The 18,560-nt window shown below is 43.0% G+C and overlaps 1 protein-coding gene across 2 annotated transcripts in view; it reads right to left on the bottom strand.

Moving 5' to 3' along the window:
* The window catches only part of PLA2G12B (phospholipase A2 group XIIB), a 41,649-nt gene extending 25,769 nt beyond the window's left edge, over positions 1-15,880 (bottom strand). Inside the window, exons 1-3 of one of the 2 annotated variants that reach the window (XM_068255333.1) lie at positions 15,598-15,880; positions 9,625-9,713; positions 4,059-4,224 (exon numbers count right to left, since the gene is read on the bottom strand). In XM_068255333.1, the coding sequence (XP_068111434.1) occupies positions 4,059-4,224; positions 9,625-9,713; positions 15,598-15,829 (487 nt within the window). In that variant the 5' untranslated portion in view covers positions 15,830-15,880. The remainder of the gene's footprint in view (positions 1-4,058; positions 4,225-9,624; positions 9,714-15,597) is intronic. The other variant, XM_068255334.1, reaches the window with a different exon arrangement.
* Positions 15,881-18,560: the final 2,680 nt, after the last annotated feature.

Raw genomic sequence — 18,560 nt, 5'->3', positions numbered from 1 at the left:
CAAATCTGATACCACACCACTAAATCCACCAGTCTTTAAAGGACTCCTGAAGTGAGAGGGATATGGGGGCTGCCATATTTATTGCCTCTAAGCGATACCAGTTGCCTGGCTATCCTGCTGATCCTATGCCTGTAATAATAGATCCTGACCAAACATGCAGCAGATTATGGGGTTAATTCACTGTAACAAATAGCTTGCTTTATCAGACTTGACACGTCTTATCAGAGTTAACATGCCTTATCGGAGTAGCATAGTGAGCGCTACAAACGTATGCCTGCTAATTGGCAATGAAGAGAGCTCCACTTGTCCTGCCCTGAGCCCCTGCGGGTCCAATCACTTTAAAGGACATTATCCACACACTTTGATTGGCCCAATAGCCTCCTGTCACTTCACAGGAAACTTGACAGGCAGCCTATTGGGCCAATCAAAGTGCGGGGTTAATGTCCTTTAAAGTGATTGGACCCGCAGGGGTTCAGGGCAGGACGAGTGGAGCTTTCATCATTGCCAGTTAGCAGGCTATGCTACTCTGATAAGGCATGTTAACTCTGATAAGGCACGTTATTGGTTATAGTGAATCTACCCCTAGGTGTTTCTGACATTATTGACAGAACTGACAAGATTAGCATGCTTATTTCTGGTGTGATTCAGACACTACTGAAGCAAAATAGATCAGCGGAGCTGCCAGACAACTGGTATTGTTTAAAAGGAAATAAATATTGCAGCCTCCATGTCACTCTCACCTCGGGTTCACTTTAACTCTTTACCTGTATGTTTTAAAGGACAACTGTAGTGAGAGGTATGTGGAGGCTGCCATGTTTATTTCCTTTTGAACAATATCAGTTGCCTGGCTATCCTGTGTCTCTATTACTTTTAGCTATAGATCCTGAACAAGCATGCAGCAGATCAGGTGTTTCTGTCATTATTGTCGGATCTGACAAGATTAGCTGCATGCTTGTTTCTGGAGTTATTCAGTCCAGGGATGCTCAAATCCGCTCCGGGAGACATGCGCCAGTCACGTAACTACAAACAATTCCTCCTTCCGGGTTGAAGGAGGAAGTGTTTGTAGTCACGTGACCGGCACACGCGGCACTTGGAGCGCATCGTGGGAGGCGCCAGAGACGGACCGAAGAAGACGTCATACAGGTGAGATTGACCCCCCCTGCCTCCCCTCCCCCCACCCCTGCACAGCTTTACTCAACTATCCGGATCTCTCCCGAAGCGGATTTGAGCATCCCTGATTCAGTCACTACTACAGCCACATAGATCAGCAGGGCTGCCAGGAAACTAGTATTTAACCACTTGCCGACCGCGCACTCATAACGCGCGTCGGCAAAGTGGTAGCTGCAGGACCAGCGACGCACATCTGCGTCGCCGGCTAATTAATCAGGAAACAGCCGCTCGCGCGAGCGGCTGCTTCCTGTCAATTCACGGCGGGGGGCTCCGTGAATAGCCTGCGGGCCGCCGATCGCAGCTCGCAGGCTAAATGTAAACACAAGCGGAAATAATCCGCTTTGTTTACATTTTTGCAACTCTGCTAACAGTAGCAGCGTTGTACTACTAGATCAGCGATCCCCGGCCAATCAGCGGCCGGGGATCGCTGTCACATGACAGGCAGGAGTCTGTTAGAGGCTGCACAGGACAGATCCGTCCCTGTGCAGCCTCCGATCTCCGGGGCAGGGAGGGAGAAGAGAGAGAGGGGGAATCCTGCGGTGGAGGGGGCTTTGAGGTGCCCCCCCCCCCCGCCAGCCACACGCAGGCAGGAGCGATCAGACCCCCCCAGCACATCATCCCCCTAGTGGGGAAAAAAGGGGGGCGATCTGGTCGCTCTGCCTGGTATTTGATTTGTGCTGGGGCTGTAGAGCCCACCCAGCACAGATCAGCGAAATCAGCGCTGGTCCTTAAGGGGGGGGGGGGGGTAAAGGTTGAGTCCTGAAATGGTTAAAGGTAAAGAAATATGGCAGCCTCCATATTCTTCTCACTTCAGTTGTCCTTTAAAGCTTTGTAGCTCTGCCCCCTCCCCCGAATAAAAAAAAGTAGCAAAAAGGCTTCATCTTCTTACAGATGAACCTGTTTCTCTCTTATTTTCTGGTCTGTACTGCCAGGCTCCGCTGGTACTCTCTAGGAGTCTCACTATTCAAGCCACGGTCTTCCGTCCTTTAGTGTCATTGTGAACGGGGCGAATAGCCTTCTGCATCAAGACCCCTCCCACAAGGCAGTGTAGGAGGTACAGAAGCACTGTTGTTGTGTGACTCAACACTGAAAAGGGTGCTCTTCTGTGTTTATAATGGACATACCATTTCTGGTTAGTTTGGGGAGCAATGTGGTTACACAATTCTTAAAACTAGAAATAGACTTTACCATGTCTTCCTAAATAGTTTACTCTATCAGTAGAGATGGTCCATAAGATTGCCAATTACAACTTACATGCAAAGTATATGCAGCATAGGCCATACAAAATAGTCAGGGAGTGCATTTGATTGGCCAAAATTTAAGCTGCATACAGTTTGCTTTAAAATGTGCATACAATGCTCTACAGTCTCAACCATCATTTATAACTGAGTTGCTTCATAATCCCAAATTTTTTCCAAGCTGGGACTCTAAAGTATCTACCTGGTGGACTAATAAACATTTATATACTATCTGCAATTTTATTAGACACCATAAACTGATAACAAAATAAACAGTTTTTAGAAGAATTTTTTCCACTGGTTTCGGAATACTTCAGAATCCAGCAAGTCTTCCATTTCATTAAACTATTTAAAATTGACCAGGACACTGTTTCCTATTCCCACTTTGAGGCTTGCTGTAAAGATTGTCCTTTAGATAATGGATTAATCTTGGTGCTCTATGCTATTCTCAACACCCCTTTACACGAGATGAGCCCTTAATTTAAGCATAAAGGGGAACTGGACGTGGGCCGTACCATTTATGAAAAACTCTGGGCTCACTGCTGCTCAGCTTTGGCAAATACCCCAGATAGACTCGCCAAAATTGATAACACAAAATCTCCATTACGATTTAGAGCAGGGGTGCCCACACTTTTTGAATCACGAGCTACTGTGAAAATTACAGAGCACAGAACTCTACCAACATTTAAAATGCTAAACTTTGCACATTTCTCTCTCTCCCTCCCCCCCCCCCCCCCCCGCTCATATTGCAGCATGATTGTGCAGCTGCAGAATCCCCTCCCCCCCCCCTCAATCAAAACACAATAAAGAAGATGCAGATTCGTTCTCCCTACTACCCACATTATCAAACAGACTTTCCTCACCCCAGTATATATAGGTAGCCAGGTATAGGTGCTCCAAATATAGGTTGCCATTCATAGATGCCCCCATAATAGGTTAGACGGGCAAGGGTGCCCCTAGTATAGGTTAGCCAGGCATGGGTACCCCCACTATAGGTTAGCCAGGCATGGGTGCCCCCAGTATAGGTTAGCTAGATATGGGTGCCCCAGTATAGGCTGGCCAGGCCTACGTACCCCCAGTATAGGTGCCTGCTGCTGATCAGATATAAGGTAGGAATGTGCTAGCTGGGAATGTGCATTTGCTTTTCGTGTGTGTTGCAATCGGCATTCAGTTTAGAGGCAGTGAGAGTGATTCCTCTGGTGGTGAGAGGTCCAGGGCTCACCTGTATCTCCCTCTGGGTATCCCATGGTAGTTTAGGGGTCCCGGTCTGTGGCAGATTCCGTGTGAACCAGTGTTTTGTGGTTTAAAATTTCTTTTTGCAGCTTTTTGCGGTTGATAGGTAAGTGGTTAGGGAGGGGACCAAGTGGGGGCTGTATCTGCACACGGTTTACGTCTACGATTACGTCCGACCGAAGCCTCCCACCTTAATGCTGCTAAATGTATGCAATTCCTGCTAGATTTAATATGGCAGACAAAGGGTGTATACCATTGCACCTGATTGGCCGACAGGCGTCTACTGATCAGATATAAGGTAGGAATTTGCTAGCTGGGAGTGTGCATTTGCTTTTTGTGTGTCGCTTTATTATTTCTAAGCAGTATTTCATCATGAAAGCATGGGTGAGAACCCGCACTGCATTTATATGTTCTTACCTTCTACTTTGGAGACAAAGCCCAGGCTCTTCTTCAGGTCCGAGCAGATGGAATGCAGGCACCAGCGGAACTTTGCATCACAGCGGTACTTGTTAGCCCCACAGGTATCGTAACAAAGATCCAGCTGGTTGCAGCACTTTGTCATTGCCGGGATACCCATATCTAACTGGAGAGAAGAAGAAAACCTTCAGAGGAGAGGCATTTAGGTGTCAATGAATAATAACATTTAGGAAAGATTAAGACGCTACCTTAAACATGCAGAATTTATGGTAGTTGCTTTGCTATGAAAGAGGAACTCCAAAACGACCCCTTATCCCCCCACCCAACACACACTATAACTTAACCTCTTGAGGACTGCAGGGCTAAACCCCCCTAGTGACCAGGCCATTTTTAGCAAAATGTGCCACTGCAGCTTTAAGACTAAGCTGCAGATCCGCACAACACAGCACACAAGTGATTTCCCCACCTTTTTCTCCCCACCAACAAAGCTCTCTGTTGGTGGGGTCTGATCGCCCCCAGATTGTTAATTTTTTTTGGTGCAAATATTTTTGTTGTTGTTTTTATTAAAAAAAAGTGTGTTACTTTAAGAATATTCCCTCCCTCCCTCCCCCCCTCGCTCCCCACAGCCAGCCAATTGTGGCGATCGGCTGTCATAGGCTTCTGCCTATGAGAGCCGATCGCTCTCCAGTGTCCCAGGGGGACAGCCGTGTCACACGGCTGTCCCCAGTACAGCGCTGCTGCCGATCGCAGCGTTGTACGGGTAAATAGACGGCGATCACGCCGTCTAACAGTCTCCCGAGCGAAGAGGGGGCGGAGCTCCGCCCTCCGAGAATGAGATGCGCGCGCAGAGTGCGCGCGATCTCATTCAAAACAGAGCCCCAGGACTTTACGCCAATTGGCGTTAGGCGGTCCTGGGGCTGCCGCCGCGGCCACGCCCATCGGCGTGACGCGGTTGGCAAGAGGTTAAAGATAACTACCAAAGTAGACAAATGCAGCATTGTGGCCCAGACTGCTAGGGTCCCTCATTTCAGCATTTACACATGCATTTTAAAGTGGTCATTTAATCATTGTTGTTGCTTTTCTTTTGCTTTCTTTACTTAGAGAGTACCTGATATCAAGAGAAAGAGTAAATTTATACTTACCTGGGGCTTCCACCAGCCCCATGAGTTCTGTGGGCTCCCTTGTTGTCCTCTCCAGACCCTCTGTCATCTTTTAATCAGCCCTGATAATTGGGCCGGCCACGCTCTCCTGTGCATGCGTGGAGCAAGCACCCCCGCTGCGCTCCAGCAGCCGGGAGCATTCTGGGCATGAGCAGTAGTACTGCACAGGCGCAGAACGTTTCAGGGCACGGGCCTACGACTGCCCAGATTACCAGGGCTGATTAGAAGATGACGGAGTGGCCAGAGAGGGTGGCAAGGGAGCCCAGAGCCCCAGGTAAGTATACATATACTCTCTCTTGATGACAGGCACCCTTTAAATTTAGTTGCAACTTAATAGCACAAAATATCCCTTCAGTAACTTTGTGTTCCAAATCTCTTCCTTACACTTGTGTATAACTCATGTATTGCTGAACCCTATGGCTTTCCTTGAGAGGCTGTTTAATTAATCCGAGGGACTGTCCTGTCATTTGACATTGAAGCTGTATGTCATAATGATTGATGCTCTGTCATGTAAGGTTCCCCCTCCCCCTACAGGCTCCTTGCTATTATCCAGAGAGTAGAGAAGGTCTTTTTCCATGGACCTTACCGTACAAAAGATGTTAGAATCACTGTGATTTTCAAATAATATCTATCTCCTACCAGTAAACATTTATGATTTACAACTGGTTTATAGATAAACACTATATATGTTAATTCTCACCAATAAAACGGATAAAAATAGCCTAGGTTATTTTTACACTAATAATTTTCAAAAACCCCAGCATAGGACTGTTCTAACAGCTTATCAATACCTATTGATCCCACTTATGCTTCAGTACCCAGTAGTATTCCACCTTGACCCGGGGTGTCAAAAATGATAAATATTTCCTATGACTGTATTATTCCCATAAATACACAGCATTCATGATACAAAGTGTTATACTCAATAAGTCATTCACAAGTGAGGTTTATCGAGACGAACATTAATAGTGACTTACAGCACACCCACTACAATCTGGCCGTATTTTCAGAAAATCAATGCAGATTTAACATCTCTGATGTTCAGCTGATACTGCAATAGCATGAATAATAGGTCAGCCAGTCTTACACATTCCTACACCCTGTAATAAGGGCACTTGAGATATAGTTATTTAAATGAAGAAAAAAATCAGCCTAACCTGAAAGGGAACCCGAGATGAGAGGGATATGGAGGCTGCTATATTTATTTACTTTTAAACAATGCACATTGCCTGGCTTTCCCGATGATCCTCTGCCTGTAAAACATTTAGCCATAGACTCTGATCAAGCATGCAGATCAGGTGTTTCTGGTAAACATCTAACAAGATTAGCTGCATGCTTGTTTCAAGTATGTGATTCAGACACTACTGAAGCCAAAGAGATCAGCAGGGCTGCCAGGCAACTGGTTTTCACAAACAGTACAAAAGTCAGCGCAATCAGGGTATTCCAGAGAGACATGCAGCCAAAATGATTGCTCCTCAATAACAGTGCAGTAATATAGTAATATAGTAGTATATAAAGTAATATAGTCCAAATTTGCAGCGCATGGTCCTCCAAGTTAAAACACAGGATTTTTCACTATAAGCGCTTAAGCACATAGGAAGTGCCCACCACCTGGGATATGGATATGCTTACCGCATCACGGGTGACCCGAACAAAGTCTTAGTGCATGTATATCTCTCCACAGGGGTTAACAGTTCACAATAGGTTTCTCCACACCATCATCATCACCATATCCTCCAATGCAACGGTCCCAGTACGCATAGGGAAGAAGGTAATAAATGATCTACCGTATATTGCGGCGTATAAGATGACTGGGCGTATAAGACGACCGCCAACTTTTCTAGTTAAAATATAGAGTTTGGGATATACTCGCTGTATAAGACTTCCAACATACACCTAATACAAATTTTAAAAAAAAATGACATACTGGTGCTATGTATTATTATTATTATTTAGTATTTATATAGCGCCAACATATTACGCAGCGCTGTACAGTGTATATATATATATATATATTGTCACTAACTGTCCCTCAAAGGAGCTCACAATCTAATCCCTACCATTGCCATATGTCTATATTATGTAGTGTAAGTACTGTAGTCTAGGGCCAATTTTAGGGGGAGCTAATTAACTTATTCGTATGTTTTTGGAATGTGGGAGGAAACCGGAGTACCCGGAGGAAACCCACGCAGACACGGAGAGAACATACAAACTCTTTGCAGATAGTGCCCTGGCTGGGATTCGAACCAGGGACCCAGCGCTGCAAGGCGAGAGAGCTAACCACTACGCCACCGTGCTGCCTGTATGTATGAACAGATACTGGTGCTGTACTGTATGTGGTACCCAGTATATTACAGAATATAGGCGATTGACTGGTTGGATTGGTCAACTCTCCCTCTCCCTAAGTGGAGTGATGATCAGCTTTCCTTGTCTACCTGTTTATCAGAGCGGTATGGAAGAATAGATTGCGCTGTGCCCATAAAACACGCCTCTTTCACCCTTCTGACCCCCCCCCCCCCTTGTATCCTATTTACCTCCTTCTATGCCTCTGAGATCTTACACATGTGTGCCTGCGCTGCTTCACTACAGTCCTCAGCAGCGAGATCTGAGAGGATAGGGCATATCACCCGTCATCAATGACACCCAGCATATAAGACGACCCTTGACTTTTCAGAAGATTTGCAAGGGTTAAAAAGTAGTCTTATACGCCAAAATATACAGTAAGTGCAGATTTCCTCTATGCAGTAGCCTTTGATCTTTTCTCGTATATAAGCTTGGCACAGCTCACAAATACAGTATACATTGTGCAAACAAAAACGTTATCACATAAAAAAATGAATGACTTGCATTGATGGGCCAGACCACAAGGACCCCTTCAAGTTATACTAGCTTATAGATATGGTAGGCAGCAGTGGGGTCTCCTCCTCTCCCAAAGGATGAAGGATTGTTTATTACCTTCTTTCCTGGTATTATTGCATTGGAGGATATGGTGATGATGATGTAGAGAAGCCAATTGTGAACTGACAACCCTGTGGAGAGATAGCTTAGCATGGAAGGAGCCACTCAACCTGCATAGTTGGGTAAGGCTTGGGTGGAGGTGCGTACTAAACTGTGCATTTGAAGGACCACTATTGCAAAAAAATATATTTAAATTTAAAATGCACAAGAAATTACTATTTTCTTATGTTGCTGACACAGTTCATAGTAGAAATCAGACTAGTCCAAAATCTGTCACATCTGTTAATCTCCTCATGGGGGATTCTTACCATTACCTTTATTTTTTTTACAAAAGCACTCCCTGGAAAGAATCTTTGCAAAGATACTGACCAGCCTTCCTACTCGTTTGCCCGCTATTTTGGCAGTTGGACTGAGCAACTGCAGTTCAGTAAGTGCTTTTGAAAATAGAACAATACCCGAGAATGCCACCTAAGGCAATGGACTAGTTCAAATCAGAATATCGCTACCTTGTGTAAGTCATAAGCGACAAAGGAAACATTTCTAGTGCACTCAACTCAACTAATGCACCCAACTCAGGAGAAATGTACATCTTATATGCAAGTATTTTTAATTTTACAATTTTTTGCGATAGTTGTCTTTAAAATTGGGATCTATCAAGAGACAGAACTTTGCTTTTAAGGAAAATGCTTATAAAGCTTATAAAGCGCTCCACTAGCACGAGTCTAGCATAAAGCCATGTCAGTGATGGCATAAAATCCTAATACATTTGCAATCGGACATTTTTCTATACTATAGATATATTTTACTACAGAAGACCCTCTTCAAGCAATATGATCGATTCAGCCAACTTTGCCCTTTTATATTCATGCCAGTTAAAGTGCCCAAAATGAAACGTGCAGTATCTATATAATATGAATGGAAAACACAGTAACTGGTATGTGACTTATAAGAAAAATACACAGAATTCTGTATTTCTTATATTGTACAAATGCTGCGTACATCACAAGCAAAAGGAGACCTTAAGGCCAGACAGCGGCAAAGGCCCTGACCTATTGTTAAGGTCAATCAATAACTCTAAGGGCACCGGGAGCCATAAAATGCTGAAAGCTACCAAGTTACTACATACTGCAATATCAGCCAGACATTCTTCATGTGCTGCGCCAAGCAAAACATTGGGAACTATCACAAAAATGAAATAAAGCAGACAAAGATCTAAATCTTAAGTCAATATTGGATTTTCCCCCTGTGTGTCTTGAAGCTCAATTTGGAAACAATAAAACACACTTTGGAAGCAAACAATAAAAGTTATTACAGGTATATGGACTTGAGTGCATGCAGGTAACAGCTGCCGCATTAGTTTTAGGATGGATTTGTTTTAGTGTTTTTAGTATAGATTAATGAAGAGGCTTTAGTAATGGAGCATGCCAGTAGATGTTAGCTGTACATACACTCTCTGGTACCTTGAGACCCAGGAAATAGGAGCTACAGCCATTGGGTTCTGCAGGCTTGTAATCTGGTCGGGGAAGTGGAGCTTTGCCTGAAATAGAAAGAAAACAGGTTAGAGACAGGGTTTGTTTTTCTTTACAGGATAACTAGAGTTATGATTGAGTTAAACTCAAAGCAAAGCCATACTTTCAGTGAAGGCTCTACCTGCTCTTCCAAGTACACCAAGATCTCCATGGTGTTCTGTATCACTGAAAATACAATCCATCACAGCCATTAGACCACTAACATTTAACCTAGTGTCTAACAAGGTTCTCAACTTTAGTGTCATGGGGACACCCCTGCCACTGTTCCACTTTGCTCATACCATTACTTGCCTCCTCCTCTGGCCACACCTTTCTCCTATAGTTTAAGTAGCCCCTTCCCACAAACACCAGCACCATATCCCACAACAATGTAGCTACACTTTCCAAACAAGTATAAAGAGGATAGATGGTTTAGTGGTAGTTCCTGATGTCCTTGAACAAATACGTTGTAGTTTTGGTTGCATAGGTATGTGATGAGTCACCACTGGTCCTGCAGCACCAAATATTCAACAAGGAATTACTGGAAAACATGAATTCATAGCTAGACCAGATGGCAGACTCGTGTTTATATGCTGAATAACTGTATGCACTTAGTGAATGGCAGTTGCTCTGTCCAACTGCCAACAAAGTGTGCAGCAAGCACGGAGGCTCTTTGTATAAATCTTTTCCAGGGAGTGTCTTTATAAAGAATAAAGGCCATGCTGAGAATCCCCTGTGGAGAGATGGATTAGCCCAAAACCTGTCGGTAATTTCAGATTTCTACCACTTTCTGTAAGTGACAGCAACATAGGAGAAAACTAATTTATGGCTCACTTTACTCTGGAAGAAACATACTTCTTATTTGTATATGTTTAAAAATATTTAAAATGTTAAGATTTTCGTAACAGTGGTCCTTTAAAGTTACAGCCCTCTATATCGCAGCCCTTTTATATGACTACACTAATCCCCACTTCCCACTCAAAACGTAACATCCAGTCCAGAAAGAAACTTCTTGTATAATCTAGTCTAGTCACCTCCTTTGACACCTGCATTTAAAACTTCTCACAATCTTCTTGTAACGATCGGTGTCAGCACACAGAGAGAATCTGATTATTGGTGATCTGCAGTATCACCAAGGATACAGATATTTACCTGATTATTGATGATCTGCAGAATCACCAATAATCCAAGTATGACTAACCTCTGGACACCTATATAGTGTGAGTGTTTGGTGCAACAGTAATGACTTTGAGTGGGACCACCCGAGGAGCAGGTGGTCCTTGGCAGTATGGGAGATACCTCCCTCTGGGAAGTGCCAATACCTTCCAGCAGCCTGAGACGTCCAAAGGGGTGGAGCCCCAGGCTGGATAGCAGGAAGGACCTGTGGCTGAGTGACCCCAGGAAGGTGGGTGGCACAAGCAGGTCTGGAGACTGATCTCTCAATGGAGAGAGATAGCTCTCAAGGTCGGGCAAGCCAGGTCGGCAACACACGGGCAGACAAGGTACAGAGACAGAAGGCTGATTCAGTAACCAAGGGCAGGCAGGGTTGGCAACAGGTAATCAGATATGTGGAGGTACCGAATCAGAGAGCAGAGGGATAGTCAGAAATGCAATAGGTCATGACAGATATCAAAACAATGCCTAGTCTTGGGTGTGAGGTCCGTGGTCTCAACACCCTGGAACTAGTCTGAAGTATAATGATGGTACACAGTATCCCTAGTCTTGGTTTGTGAGGTCCGTGGTCTCGACACCCTGGAACTAGTCTGAAGTATAACACAATGATAACACAGAATCCCTAGTCTTGGGTGTGAGGTCCGTGGTCTTGACACCCTGGAACTAGTCTGAAGTATAACACAATGATAACACAGAATCCCTAGTCTTGGGTGTGAGGTCCGTGGTCTCAACACCCTCGAACTAGTCTGAAATATAACACAATGATAACACAGAATCCCTAGTCTTGGGCGTGAGGTCCGTGGTCTCAACACCCTGGAACTAGTCTGAAGTATAACACAATGATAACACAGAAGTAATCTGGCTCAGTGTGAATTCCCAGGTCCTCCTGGTTCTAACACACTGTGAGATCTGACTAAGGTCTGAGTGCTTTCACGTAAGTGTTCGCAATGGCAGACAACTTGAGACTGACCAGCAGTGACTATATATAGAGCGGCGCTCTCCAGCGCCACCCATCATCGATCAACCAATAGCCACTTGCTCTGAGGTCAGCTGACCAACCTGGTCAGCTGATCCCTCCTCTTTTGTCATAAAGGTTCTGCCTCTCAGCGCGCGCGCATATTCCTCAACCTGTGTGAACTAACAGACCCAGCCACACCAGACGCACGCTGCTGCGTGCAAACCGCTGTGCTGGACGCGGAATCGGCCGCCTTGCCGCCAGTACATGCGGCGGCTTTTCCGCGATCTATTACACTTCTCCTATCCTGTGGAACACTACACTGCAATTCTTTTGATACTCCACATCCATCATCATTCTTAAATGTAAGCTTAAAAAAAAGTACCTCTTCAGGTAAGCTTATAATCTGACCAACAACATGTCACCAATTGCCATAGACCTTGGATGTCCAACTCCAGTCCTCAAGGGCAGAGGTCTTCACACATTTCTGGCACAGCTCAAATTAATTGATGGGACTGAATCAGGAAAGGCGTGGCTCATCAACTAAAACACATTTCTCCATTTCTGTCCATGCTAAACATTGGCATGAATTGGCCAATGTTGGCCTTGAGGACTAGAGTTGCTTTAGACTAAGCTCATTTAAACAGGGCCATCCCCATCAGTTGTGTCAATGTATTGCTGCAAATGAACCCGCCACTTCTGACTTGTACTTTCACATAGGCCTCAATTCACTAAACTTATCTCCTGTCTTTAATAACTTTTCTAGAGTTGTTACCATGGTGATAAGGCATGTAGTATTCAGGAAACATTTTACCTCAGGCAAGCCTAAAGTTAACTCTTCTGTCTTTAAATTAACTCTCCAATCCTTAAAATAACTCCAGAGTTAAAGACAAGCTGTTAATTAGCTGCATGTGAAAATAACTACAGAGGAGGTAAATTAACTACAGAGCAGGTAAATTAACTACAGGAGAGGTAACTTAAGGAATGAAGAGGTAAGATAACTCTCTCACGTGTGGAGGTAAGTTTTCTCTTGCCTTATTATCTCTAGCATGATCTTAGTGAATTGAGGCCATAGCCTGCATCATGTGTATTACCCCTATTTATATCACGGCACTTAACTATTCACGCTTTCACTGCAATTATAAAATGCCATGAAATATACTGGCACCACAGACATTTGTAATAATAATAACAACAACAACAACAACAACATAGATGCAAGTTTAGACAGCATTAATGGACACAGATTAAAATTTAAATTATCTTGTATCTCAATTAGAGATATTAATACATGTACAATAATCAATATTTTTAAAACCACCCCATGTTTGAGGGATTGATGTTGAGACAAAAGTATATTATACACAGGATAATATTGGCATAAGAAATGAGGGAATTTATATCAGACCACAATCTGACATTTCAGGTTCTGTCACAACTGACCTTATTACAGTGATTGTAATGTGGCCATTCTATTGCATCAGATTCGCTTCAGTCACAATAACATTGTATTATTATCACTGTAAATCCAAAAGAGGTCACTCATTTTTCAAGTGTCCTCTATGACAACTAAAAATTGTATAGCTAGCTGTAAAAGGTCATGTGCTTAGCCTCTGACAATCACATTTAGTCACCTCATTCCACTATTACCTTTCCAATAAAGTTTTATGATAGAATTACAGCAATACAACTGAGACACAAAACAGGATTGTCATCCTCAGATATAGTCTGCAATAAACAAACATCATCTGGGAGCATAAAATAACAGACTATGAAAAGATTTTTCTATTAAGCCACAAGCAAGTTCATTTTGAGGCTATAACATTAACCAGGCAAGCAAGCACAGCTAAAAGATGCATAACAGATGTCGGTGTAAAACTACAAATAAAGTTATGCAGTTTGCTGGGGGGGGGGGGGGGGGGGGGGGGTCAGAGAATCACTTCCTTCACAATAGTGCAGCAGAAACCCCACAGGATGTACCAAGTTTATTGTTGCTGGTCCACATCTCCAGTCCTCAACAAGGCCCACACACAGTTTTGCCAACTTGTCCCTTTAATCACTGACACATATAAATTATCCAGGCACTGATTAAGTGAAGGTAGCCCTAGAACTTGCATTACTTAGATGTGCCAGTATTTAAAGGGATAATTTGGAAACTCTGCCCATACGTCAGCTGGCCAAAGAAAGCCCCTTCGTCATAGCATTCTTAGGTTTACTATTAACGATCTGGTGCATCATTCCCAATTTCCTTCAAACATGGTTAAAGTCTACCTAAGCTCCCCAGGTCAACACAGACAGGTTCATTCCCCAGGGCCTCAAACATGAATTCCTCTATTCTTCTAATGTGCTTGATCTCATCAAACCAGCTCTGAATCAAGGGTTATGTGACAAGAGACTGGGTGTTTCCATGTAATATTGGCTATGCACTTTCATCACTAGCAGTTTTCAGCTATCCCTGCCATTGCTCAAATGCCCCTCCTTCCCTCACTAAATAATACTGGACCTTAAGCACCCGGGAATGCCTTACTGATAACTATAACCCCGCCCGAAGTTATCCCAAAAGATAACTAGCTCCCTCCCCTGAACCCCCAAACACTGTAGTAGAGAGTGGTTATATCCAATCAATTGGGCGTTTCCATTTCTCTTTCGTTTAGCCAAGCAAAGGTCCAATTCACCACCATATCTTGCTTGCATTATAACTTGATTAACAGCAAGAAATCTAGCGGTGCAATAAACTGATTTGGATGGGCCTACATGTGACCGCAAGTAGAGGATGGGGGACCACACTGCTGCAGTTACTTGATCCCTCACTACTTCCTTTCTGAGCTTTTGTTCTACTCTACCACCCACTGTCCAATCACTGAGGATTTCCATATTGTGGGCCTATAAACCACTACTAGGATGTACTTAATGATAAAAAGGGGGCTGAGGGGCAAATGGCTTCAGCCCAGCTTACCCCTATTTTGATTGAAAGAACATAGTTATTTTGTGTTTCCTGAGACTACAAAAGCGGACACCCCATGTGATAAGCTGCAGGTATCCAGATAGCCTTGGGCGCTACATAGTGGGCCTCAATGTAGTTTGTAACAAGTACTCTGAGGTACTTATATGTGTTATAGATAAATTCAGATCAGTGAAATGATGAAAATCCATTGCAAATTGCACTAAAGCAGGCATGTCCAAAGTCCGGCAGATGCGGCCCCAAAGCCCTCTACATTTATTCATTCCATGCGGCCCACAGGCCATATCTGCAGTGCCACATGCAGGGGGCACCTTGTGTCACCACTCTGCCTCCCCCCCCCCTTTGCTTACCTGCAGGTTATCACGCACCACTGTAGCAGTAACAGCCACTGATTGGCAGCTGCCACTGTGCTAGCAGTAGTAAAAGTTACTGATTAGCAGCTGCCACTGGGCCAGCAGCAGTAACCGCCACTGATTAGCAGCTGCCACTGTGGTAACGGTACATGGGTTATTTCCCATGGAAATGTTTTATTTGACAAAATATCACAGGCATAGTGTACCTAACAGCAAATCAGCAAAAATTGTGTTTCATTTCACCAGTCTGGCTCTCTGGCAAAGGATCAGCAGGCCAGCCAGGAAACCGGTATTGCTCAAAAGAAAATAAATATGGCAGCCTCCATATACCTCTCTCTGCAGGTGTACTTTAAATTAAATAACTTTCCAGAAGCAAGGAACTCAGTCAGATGTTTAACTGTGTAGTAAACTTTCCTGCTGTTTTAATGGGAAAGCACTTACTTGGAATACGTATCACAAAACATACTTACCATATCGACACTTGTACTGGCATACACCGTTTCTTCCACCAAGGAGTTCCAAAAAGGAGTCAAAATAACCATTAACTGCTTCAAATCCATCCCGAACTACTCCAATACCCCAATCAGAGGAGGCATCTTCAGGTGGGATCGAATTGGTTGTGCTGTTCTGAGCCGCCTCTTCATTACCCACTGCTATGCTTAGCACTGAACAAAGCACTGCGATTCTAATAAGCGACTTCATGTCTGAGCAGAGCTCTCGGCTACAAAGGTAGAGAAGTGATCTGGACAGTGATTCTGCAGATTGTATATAGTCTGAGTGGTGGACTTTACTCACTGGAATGGAGGTGAGGTCACTGCAATAATAAAAACACACAGAACACACAGTTCAAAGGTTGGCCTTAATGGAAGCTGATAAGTCAGCTTCAGAACTGGTGAGATTTCCAAATTCAGCACTGTCTACATTTCTGCGTGACCCTAAATATGCCAAATGCGGCACCTGCCATTATTTCCTCATTTAGCGATGCCAAAATGTATTTAGCAATGATGACACATCTAGTTTTTCCAGAACCCTTGTATGGATCTCAGAAAATATTATCCAAAAAATTGCGAGGCAGGCATAGCCTTGTAAGACGACAAATTAAAAATAATTTTGACCCATTTATTTTAGTTTGCATACTTATTGTATACTATTTTAAATGATGTTTCCTTTGTTTCTTCTGCACAATGCCTATATGCATATCTTCTAATTATTCTATAAAAAAGATAATATATATAAAAAAAATTATTTTGACTTGTAAATCTAAAAGCAGTTTGCTATTCTGGTAAATTTTAGTCACAATTTACAGCATGCAATAAATTAGGTCATAAAATGTGCTGTTTTTTTTTTTTTACCGAAAAAATTTGAATTCTCATGAAAAATGGGGGGCATGTTAGCACATAATTTACTGATCAGTTTAGGACCCGCCTGAACCTGGCGGTAAAGTCAATTTATGTGCATTTTGCAGTTTTTAGTGGAGTTCCTATTCCTGTTTTAGTGGAATTCCTATTTAGACTGTGTAATAGAGAAGAATAGTAGAAAAAAAACTCAATTTTGTTTTATGAGATGCCTATAAATATACTTTCCATAGGTTGCTACATAATCAAATACACCTCCCCCCAAACAAACATCTTCCAAAGAGTATCCTAAGTTATGGAAGACAATTAATGACTTACCGCTGAAATACCGCATGTTTTACCGCTTTTGCAGAAATGCAGAATTACTCCCCTCCCCCCCCAAAAAACGGAAAATACCACAAGGTATTTAACTGACAAAAAAATATTTACCGCACATATTGTAGCTACCAGAATTGAGGTCAATGTGTAATGTTAAACATGAATGTACCTTTATCGCAGAAGTCCACCAACCATATAAATGGTATTTCACTGAAAGCTACCTGAGCCTTCCAAACTTTAAAGGACAACTGAAGTGAGAAGAATATGGAGGCTGCCATATTTATTTCCTGGAGTAAAGTTACTGTCACACTGGTGTTTTCTGGCACCTTGCATCAGACAATATAATCGCATTGTTAATGCAATGTAATTATGGTATATTGTAATGATATGTTAACACCAGGGCTGTGGAGTCGGTACAAAAATCCACCGACTCCGACTTCTCAGTTTAGGATTCCACCGACTCCTCCTCCTCTAATTTGCATATTACAATCTTGTTGATTGAAATTATGTAACATGAAATACGTCTACTTTAACTGCCAACGCTTAGGAAATTTAAAAGACAACTGCAGTGAGAAGGATATGTAGACTGCCATATTTATTCCCTTTATTCATAGACTAAAACTAGTCCTTGGTAAGAGTACTAGTACTAAGAGTATTTGAGCCAGTCTGGCGTAGTGCGCATGCACACACTCTGCTGCTGGGAGCGTACTACACCTGTGCAGCACTATTGTGCAGGTGCAGAATGCTCCTGGCTGTAGGAGCGGCACGTGGCCAGACTGCGCTGACTGGCTGAATTACCGGGACTCAAAGCAGAAGATCCAGGTGGTGGAGGAGGACAGCGAGGGACTGATTGGCCTGAAGGGGGCTGGAGGAAGCCCCAGGAATGTATAAAATTATTCTTTTCATCCGTCTCAGGTACCCTTTATTTCGTAGTCACCAAACCAAATTTTAACAGCATATCAAATTATTTGATTTCATGAGCAAAGAGAGTGCATACATTTGCATAAATCAGCATCAACGCAAAATTATTTCCATCTCATTGACCATCTCTATTAGTGACACAGCTACACATCAGGCTTTATTCTTACAGCATAGATGTTATTTAGTATATATAAGAGATTCCTGTGTACACATCATATATACAGTCACAATCAGATATGTATATCTGACTTTAAAAATACAAGGACTGCTTTATTGAAGCAGCACAAGTAACTATTTTTGATTGGTTTATTTCATTTTTGTGAACTAAGCAGATCTATTACTGTATTTACAAATAATTTATGATGACTATTCTCTGCGAAATAGAACATCTTATCACTTTTTCTATTTTTGTTTTCAATCATTTTTATTAAGGTTTTAAATTTTAACAGAGCATGTAAAACAGTGACATTTTCGTAACAAATAGTATGTACATAAGTGAATAGACACTCATGTGTAAGAGAGGAAAGCTGTTGACAAGGCATTACGATAAAGTTATAAGTTTACAATAACATTTAATAAAACAGAGTAAAGCAGCCAAGAAACATGAAAACGGAAAATTGAATACTTACCTACCGGTAATTTTCCTTTCCTGATGCATCCATGGCAGCACTAATGGGGGTAGTAGTCCCGCCCCCTACCCCCTATAGGACAGGTAACTAGATAAATTAAAGGTAGGCCTACTCCACCCTGTCTAATATTTCGGACTTGCCGAGACGTGGGTGGGTCCCACGTGCTGCCATGGATGCATCAGGAAAGGAAAATTACCGGTAGGTAAGTAT

The sequence above is a fragment of the Hyperolius riggenbachi genome, chromosome 10 (genome assembly GCF_040937935.1).
Source record: "Hyperolius riggenbachi isolate aHypRig1 chromosome 10, aHypRig1.pri, whole genome shotgun sequence".
NCBI classification, from domain to species: domain Eukaryota; kingdom Metazoa; phylum Chordata; class Amphibia; order Anura; family Hyperoliidae; genus Hyperolius; species Hyperolius riggenbachi.
The sequence above is the reverse complement of the archived record's forward strand: the minus strand, read 5'-3'. Positions and strand labels throughout refer to the sequence as shown.